General features: G+C 36.0%; 1 protein-coding gene across 3 annotated transcripts in view; it reads left to right on the forward strand.

Moving 5' to 3' along the window:
• Ate1 (arginyltransferase 1) overlaps positions 1 to 20,497 on the forward strand; it is a 56,931-nt gene that overhangs the window by 22,354 nt on the left and 14,080 nt on the right. For 2 of the 3 annotated variants that reach the window (XM_081728798.1, XM_081728799.1), the window contains exons 2-7: positions 1,711 to 1,837; positions 6,249 to 6,391; positions 12,334 to 12,453; positions 13,214 to 13,357; positions 16,451 to 16,656; positions 18,215 to 18,376. In XM_081728798.1, coding sequence (XP_081584924.1) covers positions 1,711 to 1,837; positions 6,249 to 6,391; positions 12,334 to 12,453; positions 13,214 to 13,357; positions 16,451 to 16,656; positions 18,215 to 18,376 — 902 coding nt within the window. The remainder of the gene's footprint in view (positions 1 to 1,710; positions 1,838 to 6,248; positions 6,392 to 12,333; positions 12,454 to 13,213; positions 13,358 to 16,450; positions 16,657 to 18,214; positions 18,377 to 20,497) is intronic. The other variant, XM_081728800.1, reaches the window with a different exon arrangement.

Genomic DNA, 20,497 nt, shown 5'->3' on the forward strand with positions numbered 1-20,497 from the left:
AAAGTATCCACTTTATTGAAAGTATTATTTGATATTTTAATGCATACATAATTTGCAGTATTACGATGACGACAAACTTCCATGTATTTAGTTTTCTCTGCGTTTGCTTGTAAACCCATGTCCCTGTAGCGTTTAATAAGACCTCTGCATTTCTTTCTGTTGTTCTCTTTATCATCCTCTATTAAATTTACATCATCAGCATACGCCATAACATGGTGAATACCTTTCAGCTCGAGACCCTGGTTACTGTCTTTGATTTTCCTTATAGCGTACTCCAGGACAAAATTGAGTAATAATGGTGACAAAGCATCTCCTTGTTTCAAGCCATTCTTGACCTGAAAGCTCCTGGAGTAGAATTTTCCTACCCGGACTTTACTTTGGGATTCATTTAGACATATTGTAATTAATCTAATTAGCTTTTTTCGTATTCCAAATTCTGTAAGAATGTTGAACAAAGTTTCTCTCCTAACTGAGTCATAAGCATTTCTAAAATCAATAAATAATTGATTTTAGATAGATGGTTATTTTAAATAGAAAAGTTAAATGGATATCATGTGTGAATTTTAAGAAAAATGACACCAACAAGTTAAAAAAATATCAATTAAAAGTAAGTTGAGACCATAAAAACTGAGAAGAAAACTGGATTGACGTATTTGTTATATCTACGAGTAACCAATATGTTAAAAGGAGTTCCCAACGAAGCCAACTTAAATTCTCCTTTTTTTGTTGTTTAACATTTCTTCTGCACCTTCTTCTTCATGTATGATAAAAGACTTAACGAATGTGCTTGAAATACATAGTTTGTGTGTTTGTGTATGTGTTGTGTGGTTTTGCGTTTTCGGTAAACAGTCGGTGTTTCTTGGGATCTTAACAGTATTGATGCAATATATTGAGGTGTCAAAGTTCGTGTATTGTCAGCAGAAATATCACCAGAATTAGAACTGGAAATCTAAAATTTGAAAAAATTAATCTTGTAACAGAAAAAATTAAAATTATATTAAAAAGTAAAATTTAGAAATCAAAAGCTCATTCGGGTCATTTTTTTTATAAAACACAAAATTTAATCAAAAAGCCGTCGAGATCCGACAGAACTGGTTGCGTGATTTCAAGATCTGAAGAAAGGAAAAAACAAGTAAATCGCTTATGTTCTTGATGTCATATGGCTACCATTATTAGTTAATTCAGTGTTTAGGAGAGCAGCCCCTGGATTTTTTTTTATATATATTTTAACAAATCCATAATATTCTCATGTACCTGTTTCTTTCCATTGTCGTCTATTTTTTAGTTGATCCTTTCTTTTTTGATGACAGAACATGAAGTGATTCATGACACAGCTATAGAGCGTTCATTTCTGGTACAAAGAGACCCTAGTTCAACCACAGACCATGTAAGCTGTTGGTGATCATTATCGTGTCTGTGGATTTTCTTGGCGTTCTCCCGTTTCCTTTCACATATTTTTGTGTAATTTTTTTTCTTATTTATCATTTTCTTTTTCATCATCCGTCTCCTCTAACCTATAAAGTGCACAACCATGTGTCGTTATGCTAAATTTCACTCCCATTTTCATGAAAAACTTCGAAAATTCTAATCAGTGAAATATTGTAAGAAAGATATGTACAGGTAAATTCTATTTTACAACTAGGTTGTGCAATTTGATTTCAGTTCAGCGTCTTCATATATTCATATTAATAACTTTTTTTTTTTCCATAGGCATGTGGGCTCACACCATGACAGTTGAAGATTATCAAAATCTTATTGATAGAGGATGGAGACGTAGTGGAAAGTACTGCTATAAACCTACAATGAATGTTACTTGTTGCCCTATGTATACTATCAGGTAAGCTAATATATGAGTTTAACTCAAAGCATTTCTACGGTTAAAATATATGGCGCAGTTTTATGTCGCAAGCTACTAATACTAATACTGGTTAATAAGCTACTAATTGTCTTATGTAATGTGTAAATTGTAATTTTTCCCTATGTTGCAGGTATGGTCTGTATTACTTTTTAAGTTTATTAGTGTTAGGAGGAAAGAAGCTCTTATAATGTGTAGAATTGAGTAATTTAGAAGTGGACCTACCTGTGAATATCTGGTACTTAGGAAAACAAAAGTAATAGTGAGCGAACGTTACCCAAGATAATGTTTTCATATTTAGTCTTCCAGTACAGTATTCTCATATCGTAATTTGAGGAAAATTATTTGGTAAGACTGAAACTATAAAAGGTATTATGTAAAGGAATTTTAACTTTACATTTCCATTAGCTTATTTTAGTGTGTCCTGTGTTGAAAGCACACTTGCTGAAATTTTTGGTAAATATATATACTATATTTTCTACGATGTTCACCTTCATGGAGAGAAGAAGATTTACTTAAACGTTACGATGATTCCATCAAATCTGGATTACAATCCATCCTTAATTGTTTTCTTCCTCATATTGCATGGCTTCAGGCTTCTCTTCCGATCAGTTTTGGAGGATTAGGCATCCGACGAGCCTTAGATATGACTATTCCGGCCTTCTTGGCATCATTCTATGGTTCCAAATGCCTAATCGAATCACTTCTCCAACAGGATATAATTTCTCATGAAACTTCTGAGATTGAGGATTGCTCTACAACTTGGTCAATATTAGTTGGCTTAGAATTACCGGAAATCAACACCAGATCAAAACAAATCACATGGGATATGCTTATCATTAAATCACACCTCTCCTTTTTACTCCAGTCAGCAGACAACTTAGAAGACAAAGCCAGACTAATCTCTGCTTCCTCCTTAGAAGCAGGTGCTTTTCTCAAAGCGCTACCTTCGCCCACGCTCGGCCTTCACCTAAATAATGAATGTTTCCGAATAGCCATTGCGTTACGTCTAGGGGCAGATATATATGTGAAGCCCACAAATGTCAAGCATGTAAGAGCGAAGTAAATAGAAAAGGTTTACATGGCCTTTCATGTTCCAAAAGCGCAGGTAGACACTCTCGCCACTCAAATGTTAATGACATTATAATGAGAGCACTAATCTCAGCCGACATACCTGCAATAAGATAACCTATTGGGTGTAGCAGAACAGATGGAAAAAGACCAGATGGGATGACTCTGTTACCGTGGAAGGGAAGTAAAGCGCTAATTTGGGACATTACATGTCCAGATACGTTCGCTCCTTCCAATCTTCCCTTTTCTTCAATTCAAGCGGGAAATATAGCCAGCCGAAATGAAACGGAAAAAAGAGAAAATACAGTAATCTTGCGGAAAAATATCATTTTATAACTATCGCTATTGAATCCAGTGGTTCATGGGGCAGAGAAGGTATTAACTTTATAAAAGAAATAGGCAGACGTATCACGCAGTTATCTGGCGATGACAGAGCAAGCACTTTCCTCATACAAAGAATAAGTATGGCAGTTCTAAGAGGCAATGCCGCCTCAATACAGGGTACCATGCCCAAAGGCAAAGAACTAGAAGAAGTATTTCTACTGTAAGGCATTAACATGAAAGATATGAATGACACGCTAGAACAAACTGGAGGATTATCTATCGTCTCTCTACGAGAAACCATTGACCTTTTCTTAAACATTAGTCTTAATGTATTAGGAAGAGTTTAGTGCGAAGCTTTCCATGAGAAATCCGCAGAATTTGTTGGTGAAAGTGTCGCTCTAGGCATCGAGCCGTTTTATTTATTCACTTATTTTTAAATTCTAACATTTATTATTGTATTATTATTGAAGTTAATTATTTATGTTTCGATAAATGTGAATAAGTACTCATCTAATCAATAACTATTTTGGGTAATTGTTTGTTCTCTATTTCGTTATCTCATATGACAAATGGAGGAAATAAATTATTTACATAACATCAATTTCTCTATAGGGGCGAATTCAATTATATACACAGAGTGAAAAAAAAATGCACTACAGGACCAAGAATTGGACTCGAGTATCTTGCTTACCGTACCGATGCGTTAACTGTTATGCTACCCAATCTGCTCCCTGAACATTCTATCTCTTGAAATTAGTGCTGAGCCATTCAGACCATTTTAATCGTGTATTTTTCACTTTGTACATTATTGAATTCGCTCCTATCGGGAATTGGTGTGGTATGAAACCTGTTAGTTCTCATATAATACACATCAATCTTCAGAGGTATAATGGCAGAAATTTCATTTCATTTTTGGAAGGCAGTACGTAGAAAACACACTTGCGAATCATATTGTACGCACCACAGAGTGCCATGTATGAATTATTAATTTTACTTCTAAAGGACAATAAGGAAAACTGTTTATGCTTCCGCTATTCAGAAGCCTGGGTGGTTAATGAGGCTTCATTCCTCAATTTGCGAGGAAAGAGCAAATTATACTCATTCTTTTCGACGAGTGTGGACATATAAAGAGCATGCAGCAGAAGACGGTCAGTGATTTGTAAAACAATGTGTTTCTTTATTTCTTCAAATTTCCTGAGCAACCAGTGATCATGATGATTAATACATTTGGCACAAGTGCTTTTCATAAGTGTCTAAAGACATTTCTTGCTTTAGTTTTACCATAGCACTCACAGAATCAGTGTGTCCCAACTTGGAAACAGAATACATACCTACACAGTCGAACTGGTACCACAAGAAAATCCATCATCGCAGATACACGTAATACTTCTATTTATTTCATTAGATATGGTTCACTGGTTACGTAATTCCTATCTTGTTCTCGTTCCTCGTTACAACATTTTAGTTATATATGGTGGTTCTATAAATTATACTTCTAGTAGGGTCAATTCATATGAAATGTTTTTTAAGGCTCCTTGGGAATTTTCAGTTTTCATATATGTACTATTACTGTATACATTGGCAGCAGGAAACTGGTTTCTAGAATTTTTAATTCCAGCCCGTTTGTGAGTGGCGACCACTTTTGTTGGGCAGCGCGTGCCAGTTAGTGACTTCGCAGACGTTCGCATAACTTGTATATCTCAGAATTAGATTATTCAAGAAGCACCATTTTCTTCAGCGTTTCTTTAAGTTTGTCTCTTAGCATGAAAAGTCTTAAGTGAATCCTAGAATAGATGGAAATTCGTCTCTAAGTGTAGTATCGAAAGTTAACGAATTCCACTTTTTAAAGCTGAAGTTTATAATGGAGGAGTGAAATATCGAAGTTGATTTCTTTTATAAGTATGTGGTACTACACTTAGAGCAAGTGTAACAACATTGACAAGTGCATCCTACAACTTCTATGATTTTAAAAAAATTGAAATTCTGTAATTGTTTACAAATCTTGAAGTATATCATCTCTGGTGGGATATGGAATATATAATACTCTAATATAATCAGATCTGCTGTCTCTTTTGAGGTATTATACAGGGTGGTCCGGAAGTGGGCGTATCCCCTTTAGTTTCAACAGTATAGTGTTATGGTAGAATGTCGGTACACAATTACCTTGAAGTCTTAAGAGTCACAAACATCGGTACGATCACCATCCATGTCGTAACACAGCTGAATTCTGTGCCAAGTTCTCGCAGATGTTTTGCGGAGATACTCTGGGGTCACGAGGGTGAAGGCGTGTTCCACAGCTGCTCGTAATTCCTGCGTTTTGTAATATCGAGTGTTTCTTACTTGTTGCTTTATGAAACCCCAGAGAGCATTATCTGGTGTCGTCAGATCGGGACTTCTTGGAGGCCAGGCAAAGGGAGCTTGTGAAGATGCACAACCTCTTCCAATCCAGCGGCCAGGAAATGTCTGATTCAGGTAATGGCGCACGCAAATCGCGAAGTGTGCTGGTGCTCCATCGTGTTGTATCACAACAATATCTTTGATACCATTTTCTTCCAGTTGAGACACTAACACTCATAAAGCATCTCCAGATAAGAATGTCCGTTATCCATTAACATTGTCTTCGAAGAAGTACAATTAGGGGTACGCCCACTTCCGGACCACGCCGTAGTACGAATCCAATAAAGAATAAATCGGTCTACCATATAATATTCACTTACAAAAAAAATTAAACAAACACTTACCATGCTTTGAATAATTTGCACAGAAATAGGGTGCTTCTGTAAGAACGTAGAGCAGGCAAAATGAAAAAGACATACCGTCATATGAACAACTCTTCTGATATATTAGAGTACGTAAATGTTTAAAGAAAGCTGTATTACGTTAAGTTGTTTGCACATAAATATCATGTTTAGATATAGGTACAACACACGAGGTGTATATAAATTATGACATGTCAGTATTGTATAATGTTCTTTTTTAATTATTTTTTTTTTTCCAGATGTAATGTTCTTGATTTTAGAATTTCAAAGTCTCAGAAGAAGGTTTTGAAAAGAATGCATCGTTATTTATCTCACGGAACAACTAAAGCCTCAAATGACGAAACTAAAAGTAATCCAGACCAACAAGACTATGACCCAGGAGGTAGGACGCTAATTTGATTTTATTTAATAACAAGCAGAATTGTCCGTTCTTGGTCCAGTAAAGCATAAAATTAAAGAAAAATATTTGAAATACATACAGTCCTGGCTTTTGAGTTGATTTTGAGTTTAACGTCCCTTTCAGTAGCGAGGTATATGAGACGGGGCCTACTGATTAATGTGGAATCCGAACTACATGAGCTCCCGTCGGAAATCGAACCCGGGTTTCCCACGCCAAAGGCGCGTATGCTAACCGCTTAGCCACGAAGGAACCCAGTCCTTGCTTTTGACTCAAGAATTTAGTCTTCTGTATTTTTTTTTTTTCCGAGAAGTCATTAAGTAGTTAAAGTACTTTCTTCGAATCGAGAAACTATAGATTAATCCCATTTCATTGAAAGCATTGGGAAATCTAAATGGGAAACAAATTAAGTACAGTGCGTTTCTTTGCGCTCGAGGCTGAGGGCACGACACATAATCGGCCAGTGCTGTAGGAGTTTCCTGAAGACGCAACCTAGTTGAGATTAACAGAAGATAACGTTAGAACTAGAATACATAAAATGTGTTTCTTAATTAAAATTAAAGTTAGTGAATTAACTCAACTTAGTTTTTCCATTCTGTTGGTAATTAATTTATGCATTGTACGAGGGTTGCTATATATATTTCTGGCCTAGGCAACACTAAGTGTTGCCAGGTGCAATCTGACATTTCCATTGGAAAGTTTGACATTTTGTAGCATAAATGTACTCAGAACTTTTTGACTTACGACAATTTTTTTTTCTTTTACAGGTACTTGAAGAAATCAACTTGGCAAAAAAATGGAATTAACTCGTGAACATTTTCGTGCGATCATTTTTCACAACTTTCGACGTGGATTATCACGACAAGAGTGCATCGATGAACTTAAATCTTTGTATGGCGACGAAGCACCATCCTATAGCACTGTGAAAAACTGGTACAACGAATTCAATCGTGGCCGACGCTCGCTCAAAGACGAATTCCGTGAAGGTCGTCCAAAAACAGCCGTTGTGCCAGAAAACATCGATGCCGTACGTGAACTGATAATGCAAGACCGTCATGTGACTTACCGTGAGATAGAGGCATGCCTAGGCATTTCTTCCACCAGCATACATTCGATATTGCATGAACACCTGGCCGTAAAAAAGGTTTGTTCTCGTTGGATCCCGCACAATTTGACAATCGCTCAAAAGAAAGCTCGTGTGGATTGGTGTAAAGAAATGCTGAAAAAATACGATCGCGGTGCTTCAAAAGACGTTTATAAGATCGTCACAGGTGACGAATCATGGATCTATGCGTATGAGCCCGAAACAAAACAGCAATCGACCGTGTGGGTCTTCCAAGACGAGCCAAATCCAACGAAAGTTGTTCGTGGAAGAAGCACTTCGAAGCAAATGGTCGCCTGTTTCTTCGGCATAACTGGTCATGTGGCGACTGTTCCGCTTGAGCAACGTAGGACGGTCAATTCTGAGTGGTACACCACCATTTGTTTGCCTGAAGTCTTCGGAGAAATTCGAAAAATGAACAAGAGAAGACGAATCATTGTGCACCATGACAATGCGAGCTCTCACACATCGGCTCAAACCAGCGCATTTTTGACCGGCCAAAACGTCGAAGTGATGGGTCATCCGCCGTACAGCCCTGACTTGGCACCCAATGACTTCTTTTTATTCCCACACATCAAGAAAAAAATGCGTGGTCAACGATTTTCGTCGCCAGAAAATGCTGTTGAAGCATTCAAAAACCATGTTTTGGAGGTGTCTCAATCGGAGTGGAAAAAGTGCTTCGAAAATTGGTTTGAGCGCATGCAAAAGTGTATAAATCTTGATGGAGAATATTTTGAAAAACAATAAAACCATTTTCGTTGATAAATATTCGTATTTTCATTATTAGGCCAGAAATATATATAGCAGCCCTCGTACAATACCTACATTGAAATTATATTCGGAATTGATACACACATCGCAATTGCATTCGAAGAACAGCAACAACACTTGAATCATTGACAAACGTATGTGTCCTGCATCGTATTCCTACGTTCTACGTGCAACATTTGTCGATAATAACCGCTCACTTCTTTCGGCCTTCAGCGAGGTTTCAATTTTCAGTCAATTTTAATTACAAAGAATTTCAGTTACATTATTATTATTAAAAGTATTTATGTATTCTAGCTCCAGCTTCAAGGTGGAATATTATCTAAAATATTTAATATTTTTGTCTATTGATCTGAGAAAGCTAGAATTTACATTTGTACCTCTAAAAAGCGTGCAATTTATCCAGAAACCTGTTTTTTTTTCTCAAAATTATCATTTTTACTATATATATATGTTCAGTTTCCTTATGGGCTTATCTTTTGTGAGTACGCGGATGGCGACCACGAGGATACCTTAACTGAAGTTGTTTCTGCTTTCACTTGCTTGTGACAGGCTTCTTTCTTTCTTATTTATTTATTTACTCGTTCCTGTAGTAGAGTTCCCATAGACCTGGAAAGTCTTCAGGTAGAATTTCTACTCATATTTTATACAGCACGCTTTTTGTTACAACTACATTCCGTGTAGTATAGAAAGCTTCTTCTCATTTTCATTTACGTATATTAATCCATATTGTGAATTCGGAATATTTTTATTGTGTAATTTGTAACTCTATCTCTGTTTTGCTAGTCATTCCTTTTTCCCTCGTGGCCATGTGGATAGCGTACTCGTTTTTGGCGCAGGTTCAATGCACGTCAGAAGGTTATGTGGTTCGGATCCCGCGTTAAGCTATAGATCCAAGTCACATATAGCCTTGCCTTGCTGCTGAACAGAACATATATATATTCTCCTACTTTCAGTGCAGTGAGTTAATATTGATCCGTTATATGAGTAAATTTTGTAAGAATAAAGTCACTGGCCGTCCCTCATCCAAGAATATGCGGTAATATGAAATCTTAATGTTGCCATGGAAGAGGGAGAAATTCTTCTCTGGGATTTTACTTGCTCTGACACTTTTTGCGTCATCTAACTTACTCTGACACTTTTTGCGTCATCTAACTTACTCTTTCTTCATCACTTGAAGGCACTATTGCAGCCTGCAGAGAATGCGACAAAAAAAGAAAAAATAAAAATCTACGTGATGGATATATGTTCGTGACCGTAGCATTGAATCAAGCGGCGCTTGGCGCCTCGAAGGTCTTAATTTCATCAAAGAAGTATGCCAACGTATTGCATAGATTACTGGTGACAATCGGGCTACTGCTTTTCTTATCCAATGTATGAGTATAGCAGTTCAGTGAGGCAATGTGGCTTCCATTTTAGGACATTACCTCCTGGCAAATCATTAGAAGAAATTTTTCTTTTATAACTAACTGTGTAGAATCAGTAGTTGTTTTTCTCATATCCTTTTTGTTTCTTTCTTTTCTACTAATCATCGTTTTACCTTTTTGTTACCTTCTCTGTCTTTTATATCTTTCACAATTGTAAATATAGTTACTTCATTCTTTTCAACCAATTTCTTTTTAATTGTTGAGTGTTACGACAACCATTCAGCATTACAAACTCTTTATTGTATTATAATTCAGAAAAGTGTAAATAGTTAAGAAGAAATAAATAAATGTATGATATCAATTTAACATATGCTTAGAATTAATAAATTTTAGAACTTTTTTTCTACCAAGAGGCCTGAATCACATGGCAGTTAAAGGTGAGAACTTTGCTTGCTTTTGTTAGTCAATGCACATTCTTCTTAACTGGCCATCTGCGATACGTATATGAGAACGCATTCTCAGAATGAAAATATAACTTGAGTTTCCTGACTTATGTGGAATTTATTGTCCCTTTGCAGTACCGAGTACATGTGGTTTGGGTTCCACGTTAAAATTATACCTCCACGTCTCGTATATCTTTCGGCCTGAAAAAGGCTCAAAATAAATAAGTAAACATAACTTTTTGATAGTAGATGGTTGGATGTAGCAGTTGATTTACCTGTTTTTCTTGTGAGTGACTATAAGTGAAATTAACATAGGAAAAAATGAAACAAAAGTTCAAAGTTTGTACATGACACTATGGTTTCTCTCGGAAAAATCCAGACTTGTATAGTATAAAACTATTAACAGGAGTAAGCTCTTCCTGTTTCAGGAAAGATATTAAACCACGATAGTTTACTGGTGAGAATGACACACTTGCTTGCATTATCTCAGAAGCGTATTTAATAATTTTGTCACATTAATAATTATAAAGAACATTTCGACAAATGAACGTTTAATTTATGATCCTATAATGTAGCAATGTTTACTTCTCCGAAAGATTCAGGTAGAGTATTTATTAATGGGGTGATGAATTTGTTTTCGCGATGTTCTCGGATATGATTAGAATAAATTTGTTTACTTCATAAATATATATCATTAATGGTTCTACAATGTGCCATTAACTTCTCTTTAAAAAATCTTGACAGGTGAAGGCTTTTATAAAAATCGAACCGTAATATAGTGTGTTAATTTTGTCTTTTGCCGTGGTACATGTTCATTTGAATTCCATCACACCGTATGAAATTCCCGGTGGACAAACATTGTATGCATTTTTCTTTTTCTCAGGAGGGTATTTGATTTGTCACACATTTATCATTCCAGCCATTTTTCTGTTCATTCATTTTCTTAGCATTATTTTGTATAAATCTATTCAAATTGAAAGCATACAATATTATCTGGAAATTTTATTACAAATATTAGTCATAAGTCTTCCAATATTTCCACAACTCAAAGAGAGGGCATGTATACGGCATAATCGAGCGTAAGTACAAGGTCAAACTGGCCTAAGAGGTAGTTTGACAAGCGGACTATATAAAACGGAGACCTTCACTCCATCATCAGTTTTTAGTGGCAGTGACAAAAAGTGATCAGCAAGATCTGATACGTGAACTGTTACTGTACGAATTCAATTTTGGGCATAACGCTGCGGTAACAGTCCAAAACATATGAAAGGGAAAGGTGAAGTGAAGTAAAGTAAAAGTGAAGCATAACACAGCAAATCATCGGTTCTGGAAATTTCGTGCAGATTGTAAAAATGTAAAAAATCAGCCAAGGTTCGGATCCCCAAGGATAACAGATTCTGAGGTCATATGAAACATCATCCACCAGCACACAACCATTGTCAGACCAACTCAGCATATCCCAGACTCAGTAATATGCTACCTTTACGAACTCCAGGAAACCAAGAGGAGCTCCCACATTACACCACATGAGTTGACTCCAGTTCAGGCCCAGAGAAGCGTGAATGTGTGCCGATAACTGCGTGATGTGCGTTTCCTGAAACGAACTGTCACAAGCGACGAAAGTGTGTTTTCCCGAAATCCAGATGTGTAAAAACAGCTGTTCTGGAAGGACCAACATTCAGAACCGGTTGTTAAACAGTTTAGTTTCAAGCTTAGTTTTGCTGTGTTTATTATGGAACTACTAGGAAGTAATTCACTTTGAGTTCGTTCCTAACTTCGTATCATCAATACTGACTTTTACTCTGAACAATTAAAGGGGACATATGCTGTAGTACGCCAAAAATATCCTGCATTGGTGAACAGAAAGCGCGCCCTGCTACAACAAGATAACCGAAAACACACTCGGATCGAAAACGCAACAAAAATTTCAGGAACTTGGTGGCGTTGAACTGAAGTTACACCCGGCTACACCTTGCCTCTTCTGATTACTATTTTTTTCGGTCCATGCCTCGCTTCTTGAAATCTTAACCAGGAAATAGCAATGACTGACTTCTTTGTCTCTAAGAACAAGACGTGGTATTAACGTAAAATTGAGGAAGTGACGTAAAAGTGAATACGATGGGCTGTACGTGAGTGTTAACCTGGTTTCATTGTGCTTTAATAAATATAGGTTTGTTATGTACCAGAATATTGCAAGACTTACAACTCACTCTTGTATTCTTATCATTTTTATTATTATTATTTCAGAGGGAATGGGTGCTGGAGATGTTCCAATAGCAGATTTTCAAAACAAAGCATTGAGGGCAGAGAAGAACATTGAAAAAACCAAAGTGGCTTCTGTCGATCCTTCTTTGAAGGACTCTATAGGTAAGATTATTTAAAATACCGTATCTAGATCGTGATACTCATAACACTTAAATAAAATGTGAAGGCTTGATAGAAGTTAAAGAAAAAGCTAGTTCTTGGATTTTCGTGAAATCACTTAATTCCTATGCATTTAAACTTCTTGTATTAAAGAGAATAAAGGAATATTTCTTTATTTCCGGTATTTAAGCTTTTAGTTTAAAATAATGAAAGATGGATTTCAGGGCTTTTTGATGACGCAGAAGAGAAGAAAAGGTGTTAATAAATACAGTTAACAGTTGAGCCAACATGGGTTTTTATAATTTCAATTGGACTGAAATTCATATTCTAAAGGAAAAAGGAGCTTAAATTTTTCGTAAAGAGTAATGCCATAAACGTATTCTACCTGTGCAAAGAATAAAGAGGAAACATCGTACGGCTCTGAGGTAAATGAAAACTGATTAAAAATGTGATTATTTTTCTAAACTTAACCATAAATAATAGTGTTCGCGGGTAAACCTAACCATAAATGATAGTGTTCGCGGGTCATGTAAGATTTACTTAGTCATGGAAATTGAGGGTAACCAATACCATAATTTCAGCGCGAAGACCAAGATGAGTACCTTCTGAGGTATGAATAAGATTGCTCGTTACGTGGTTTGAAATGTAATTGTGATAGGTGAGTGTGATATCTGTTAGTATCTGTGTTGCATTGCACTTATAAGTGATCCATACATTAAAATAAGATGTAAGGTTTCTGTGCAAATTACCTCTTTCTTTCCAGCTCCATCTTCAGCTATTTGTCAGACAGAAGCAATGGATGTGGACAAATCACAGTCCCATACAGTGGTAGGAAGAAGCACAGATGACAGTTCTAGACCGAAATCTGAATCGGATACACCTCTTAGCCCAAAGAAAACTCCAGCTGGTAAATATTTGGGAAAATTTTGTGTTCAAGGCCAATGTAATCCGTTGACTTTCTTAAATTATTAAACTTAAAGAAATGCATAGTACAACAATAGAGTATTAAAATGATTTTTAAAAAATAGTGGATGGATTATGTAACTTTGTAATAGTGTGTTTCAAAAGCAAAATTTTTAAAAAAAATTACGAATAGTTTCCATCCAAATCAAAATATGCTGTTTCAATCGTAGCATGGAAACTGGAATTATCTTTGGTATACGTCTATCATTTAATAATTACTGAAATATTTAATGAGTACTCTCGTCTGCCTCAGATAATTTTTGAGTCATTTCAAGAAAAGTTTATAGTAGTTCTGTGAAAGTTCAGAATTTAAGAGTGGAACTTTTGTTACTGATAATAGCGAAATACCCATATATGAAAAATACCCAGACCGAATGGAGGGAAGAAGGGAATGAAATACGTGTTGCATATCAGTAAGTTGTGGCACCCCCCGGGCACGGATACATGCTTGATGCGGCTTGAAAGTGACTTGTAGTATCGTTCCTTGAGGCAAGCAAGTCCGTAGCTGCTGTAACTGCGTGTGGTCTGTTTGGTGGTAGAAAATCAGGCTTTCCAGTGCTACTATATTTCCTGTTTTTTAACGAAACCTCCTATATTTTTGTGGCATTGCTACTTCCACTTGTAAAAATAACATAAGGAAATAAAGTGTGGGTGGTTGGAGGGCCTTTTGTCTCCATAGTAGGGTGGTTGAATGGAGACTTTTCTGTGTTTCATGCTTTCTGCTTATTGTCTAAAGATAATTATGCCTACCTGTTACAAGGCAATTAATAGGTGCTATGCAGAACGCCTGGAGAAAGTATAAAGATTACTTAGAGTGCGGATATAAAGAGGCCGCAGTGGCAGAAATTCCCAGAGAAGAAAGTGCGTTAAGAAATGAGAAGTAAGGAGCTATATTAAAGGAAGTTTCAAAGAGTGAACCGTCTTTGAAGAAACTAAATAAAATGACGAAACAGTACAGAAGGAAATGGAAATAGCTACTAAACTGATGAATAGAGGCACGAGTTTTTTGCAATGCGCGATAAAACGAAATGCGTCAGAATTAAGTGATTTTCAGTTTCTTGACGTTTTAGGATATTCTATGTGTACTTTTATTGGTTTCCATTGCGCGACAAAACGCGAAATTGGCAGTTTTGCGCAAAATTTCTAACAATACGCGAAATAACGCGATATTTTAAAAATACACTTTCATTAAATTTAAAAACGAAAGTTTTCCGCGGACGAAACGGTAGAACGGTGCATTTTGGTAATACGGACACTGCTATAGAGAACGTACAACTTTTAACAAGTGATTCGTCTGGAAAGTGCAGTGTAGTGAATGTTTTAAATGGGCAAAAGTTCCGAAGTGATGATTGTTTCTAGTTTGTTGTAAATGCACTTACGTATGCGTAGCTTCCAACAAGCAGTGCCAATTGAGAGATTTTTTTTTCCAAGTATGGACTGGTAATAAGTGACAAACGTACAACAATGAAGGAGGAAAATGTGGAAACATGTAGCATGCTTACGTTTAATGCTTAATTGTAACTTGTGCCTATGTGTTTTCAGAAGACAGCAAAACTTTCCTACTCATAATAAGTTTAGTTACTGATTTTTCTTCAATTTGACTTAAAAATATATAATTTCTGTAAGTGAAATATTCAGTGTATTTTGTTTTTAGGTAATTAATGATTTATTTCTGTAGTGATCTATGAATAATAGGAACAACTGTAAAAATGTCAAGGAATATCTTTCCCACAAGAGCTACAAAATGCGAAACGTTGTTTGGAAAATGCGACAAAACGCGAAATTTTCAAATTCTTAGCGCGAAAAACTCGTGCCCCTACTGATGAAAGATGCTCAGACAAGATTATCTTCTGTGCTATCAAAAAAGGACATGGTTGACGTTAGTGTTGCCCAGGCAATGATCCAGACCGCATTCTTGAGGATGAATAACTACAAAAAATTCAAGACGAGCAGAACAAAGAGAATCGAAAGATGGCAAATAAGCATATTCAGGCACTGAAGAAAATGAAAATGTAACTGATACTTTTACTGTTGTATATATATTTCCTTAGATGCACTAAGTTCTGTATGCAATTGTGTATTTAGATGCTTAACAAACCAACTCTATATCGTGTGTGTGTGTGTTTTTTTTTTTTTTTTAAATTAATTTTGTATTGATTTTTACAACTTACGTATATAATTTGAAAAAAAAAAGGGGGGGGGGGGATTTACATAGAAATGATAGGATGTTGTAAGTGATGAAATTATTCATATCTTGGAAACATATACTTACAAACACTGATTTTCTGATACAGATCCTTTTTACATTTTGCTTTTGGTCGTTACTTAGTACTGGTGAGCTACGTACGAAAACATTAAGAAACTCGTATAAAATTTTGCAACGAGATAATTACCAATTTAGTTATATTTAGAGTAGAATGTATGTTCATGTAACAATTGGTATAATTTCCATGTGATTTTTTTTTTTTTTTTTTTATTATTTCTGCCTATTGGATAATTGATGTGTACCTTTTTCACAGCTTTACGAAACCTATATTTTTTTTCGTTATTTCCTATATTTTTTCATTAGCATTGGAAAGCCTGGAAAATGTATCGAACTCGGGTCTAATTTAGGTAGAGCCACTCCTCATCCAGAGTATGTACCCATTTTCACATGTTTCAGTTATATTTTATACAGTTTTCTGGGGTTTGTGAACTACTACTGGATGCGGCACTTTGGGAAGCGGTGTCTCTGTGACGCGTTTCCGATATGAGGTTATTCCAGGTGACGCTGGAAACCGTGCTTTTTGAGATACAGTGTCCTATGGGCAAACCTTTCTGTGTTAGAGGATTGTTCTATGCCACTGCTTTTCTGATGACGAACACTGTATTGGAGATTCGAGCGGGCTGGAGCCATGTTCGTTTCACAATGTCGGGTCGGGTACGTGCCGCAAGGGTTTGTTGGGCACATTGGCGGATGATGAGACCTAGTGGTAGAGTGGTAGAGATTGTCTTGCTGTCTTTAATGATTAAACGTTCTGTCATTTCTATTCCACAGACAGTGGTTCTGATAGCAGTCGACCTCCATGTAAAAAGGCAAAACTTTTGAGGTTGGAGAGGAAGCGTGCGAAATTTCTCTCTCGAGGCTTGACGGAAGAGGAAGCCAACAAAGTCATCCAGCAAGGAAAAAGAAACAATAAGCCTAAGTCACTAGAAGCATTTATTGACGAACCTTTACCACCAAAACCTGCTCATAGGTTACAGGTACGCTCAAACATTTTTAAAAAAATATATTGTATACTCTTTATCATTACGAGATGTTAAATATGAAATACTGAAGTAAATGAATACTCCACTGCAGTAAGTGTGGTTTTCCGCCATCTGCTGTCGTTGTTGTTGTTGTTCACCATATTGGATATCTTTCATATCTGAATTAGAATGGAATGGATTGATTCTGAGCAGCACCAGGTTAATCAGGCGAGATCTGCTATTTAAAGTAGGACTCGAACCAATACTTGGATTTCATCCGAGGCAGGTACTTCCACTGAGAATTGAACTCTGGACAACGTTTACAGAAAGCACGTGCGTGCGTGCGTGCGCACAGAGAGGAGACATATTTCTTTTATATCTTCACCCAGCATTAGTATAGATGATACCAAGATACGGGTTCTGATTTCATACTTAATTCTGTGGTAATCTTCTTCCTATTGGTATTTCGATAATAACTCCTTTCTATATTCTGTATAATCAGCATAAATAAGTACACTCATCCTTAAGTTTTACGAACCTTCCATCTAACGGATATTGGAGGAAACAGACAAAATCTGGAGCAGTCGATTCAGTTCGAAAGGTCTGCCTTTAAACTGAAAATGTTGAAGTACTGAATGTATATTTGCAGTGTAACAAATATTGTGCACTGCCAGGTTGAAGAATATACTTCATTAAAAGTGCAGTACTGTATTATTTCTCTTTCTTTCGTAGTATAATTATGGGTATTAGCCACTACAGACTTAGTGTCGGAACGTAACGGATATCCGTAACATCGAACTGCTATTACCTTCTTTTAGTCTTAATCAAGGAATGAGTGTACTTGTTAGTTCATTATTTCCATTTTTACATACATTTAAATGAGATAATTGATCATGGCAGAAACATAATCTGTAAAATGAATTGAAATCTCCCAGTTTTACGCCCTACATTTATGCCGTGTAGGCTAAAGTAGACGATGATAATGAAAATGAATGAAATGATGGAATAAAGAAAGTGGGACGAACCGGAAGAAGCCCGAGAAAACTCACACATACAATGTTTGTCCACCACAAAGCCAGCTTGGCGCGAGCTGAGATCAAACTAGGAAACCACCGCGCACCAAAACTTAATCTGTTAGTGAAGTCTGGAGCGGAGAGTGAATGCAAAAATGTAACTCTTGTTATTTTGAGCGTATTTTTGATAAGTGTGTATTGCACTGTCGGTCTTTATAATTTTGAATTTCATAGAAACTTCTTTTACTCAAAATTTTTCATTAAAAGTTTTTATTTTATGAATGGGCACCTTTAGTTATTTGAAGAATCTTAATTCATAGTAAATTTTCTCGAAAGATATTTATACATCGTAAGTTTCTTTTAATGCTGCATCCAGATCTGCATTGACGCAATTTTCATGTTGGTTCTAGCAATCCTTTTCTTATATTTATTTGTTTAGGAAGCAAAATATTGCTTTCTAACATTCAGACTATTTGCGTAATTGTATAGTTAAATTTTTGTTAGTAACTGTACTTGCTTTCTTTGTATGTGAATAGTGTTATATGTATGCTACCTCGTAGATCAAACTTGTAAGATCGTCACCCCCAAGCAAAGAGTTCGAGCGAACATCCAGGCAAGCTTATCATGTGTACAAGAAATACCAGATGATCATTCATGGTGACCCGCCAGAGAAATGTTCAGAGCGACAATACACAAGGTTTCTTGTAAATTCACCATTGAAGGTAAATGCAGCATTACGGAAACAGTACAGGGAATTGAATCAAAGATTTTGAGTCTCTAATTTCGTAGATAAAGCTGTTCCCCTTTTTGTATTTTGGGTAGAAACTAAAGATTAAAGTAATGAAGCTTTTACTTCTGGGGAAACAATGTAATAATGTCATAAATACAATCTTTATATCGATTATACACAAACAGCTCTTCAGCATATATTATATAGATACAAGATCTTTGATTCAGTTCTCTTTATGTTAAGTGTCAGTTATAAGTTTTAAGTCTAATTGTGCTCTTGTTGCATTCTTCTTTGAAACAGCTTAGCTAACAAAATCATTATGACTTTTCAATTATTACCTTGTTTCTTCACGTTCACTGCTGTCAAATAAGTGCGTATTCGCCATATTGATGTCCTTGAATCGCCTCGCTCAATGGATCTTGTACATGGAAATATTCATGGGTGGATATGATTTGTTTGAACTTGTCTCCCGAGTAGACTCTAGCATAAATTACATTTTCCCTGTCTGCGCCCGCTACAACACGCGAGTCCTTGATATTAACAGTATTCAAAGATGTGTATGCAACCATTTACGAGTCTTGATCGTGACGTAAGGGAAATATTACGAGACCACATATTATTAAAATAACTATACAAAAGACAAAGTATGTTCATTGGTACAGGTGTATCTGGCAGTACATTTCAGTGGATCACAAATTGAGGAAAACTTAGTTCAATGAGCATTCAATAATAGAAGAAGAGTTGGAAACAAATTATATAGTGCCTGTTTTTGGGCTAATTTACGATTATGTTAGATGAAACAAACAACAAGATAAAGTTAATTCTGTAAGTATTTGGAGCAGTTGTTTGTGCATTCAAAAATACCAAGAACGTGAAATGGAGTTGACTTTAGCGTTAATTGATCATTCCATTGTTAACCTGGTGAAATAAAAGAGAAAAATAACTTTGCCAGTGGCATACTGAAGAGACTGTAAGTGACTAATAAAAACAATATATGGCTAGGAAATATTAAACCGTGAGGTTTACGTTCATTTATTTATTAGACTTTCAAACTATGCTCTGCATAAGCGTCGGAAATCTTATAGAACGAATTTGTCTGCCCGTTTATTTGTCTATCGACAAGTATCAGATCAAAAATTATAGGAGATATCAAAAGGCAATTTTTTGCAATCGACTCAGCGTCCCAAGAACAGGTTTAATTTTTCCGTTAACCTCTTATTCAAATCGGAAGTGGTTGAAATTTATCCATTTCTGATTTCAATGTTTTCCCTGTATGACAAAAACGTTAATAGATAGCGACAAATTGTTTTTGTAATCGTTTCAGCGCCTCAAGGGAACATATCGTCACCATCCGCAACACACTACCTAAACCAAAAATGGTTGAAGTTTAGTACTTCTGGTTTCAATACTGATTTGCATAGAGCGAAAATGGTAAAATATACCGAAAAGCAGTTTTTATGCAGTCGATTCAGCGTCCCAAGAATAGACTGCATGTCCTCGGCTAACCCTCTGTTCAAACCGGATGTCGTAGAAATCAATCTTTTCGGTTTCCACATTATCGCCATAGAATAAAAGTGATGACAGAGAGCTACAAGTTGTTTTCACAGTCTCAAGAAAACATATCATCACCACCTACAACACTCTACCGAGACCGGAAAGTAGTTGAAAATTACTAGTACTTCCGGTTTCATTATATATTTTCAAAGAGCAAAAACTGTAAATGATTTCGAGGAACTGTTTTTTTTGCAGTCAATTCAGCGTCCCAAGAATAATTTCTGCCTCCTCCATAAACTATCTATTTCAACCGGAAATGGTGGAAATAAACTATTGGTAGTTTCAACGTTCATCAAAACAGAAACGGTAATAAATGGCGATTAGCGTTTTTCTAATCGATTCAGAGTCCCAAGTGTAAGTTAAACTAATCCTTTATTCAAACTGGAAGTGGTATAAATCAACTATTTCAGATTTCCGCGTTTATTGCCTTAGATTAAAAACGATAACTGATAGCGACAAGCTGTTTTTTGCTGTCAGTTCAGCGTCTCAAGAGAACATATCATTATCACTTGTAGCATTGCTGAAACTGATTGGGAGTTACCAGTACTTCTAATTCTAA

This window comes from Thermobia domestica, chromosome 10 (genome assembly GCF_964235325.1).
Source record: "Thermobia domestica chromosome 10, izTheDome1.hap1.1, whole genome shotgun sequence".
Classification (NCBI taxonomy): domain Eukaryota; kingdom Metazoa; phylum Arthropoda; class Insecta; order Zygentoma; family Lepismatidae; genus Thermobia; species Thermobia domestica.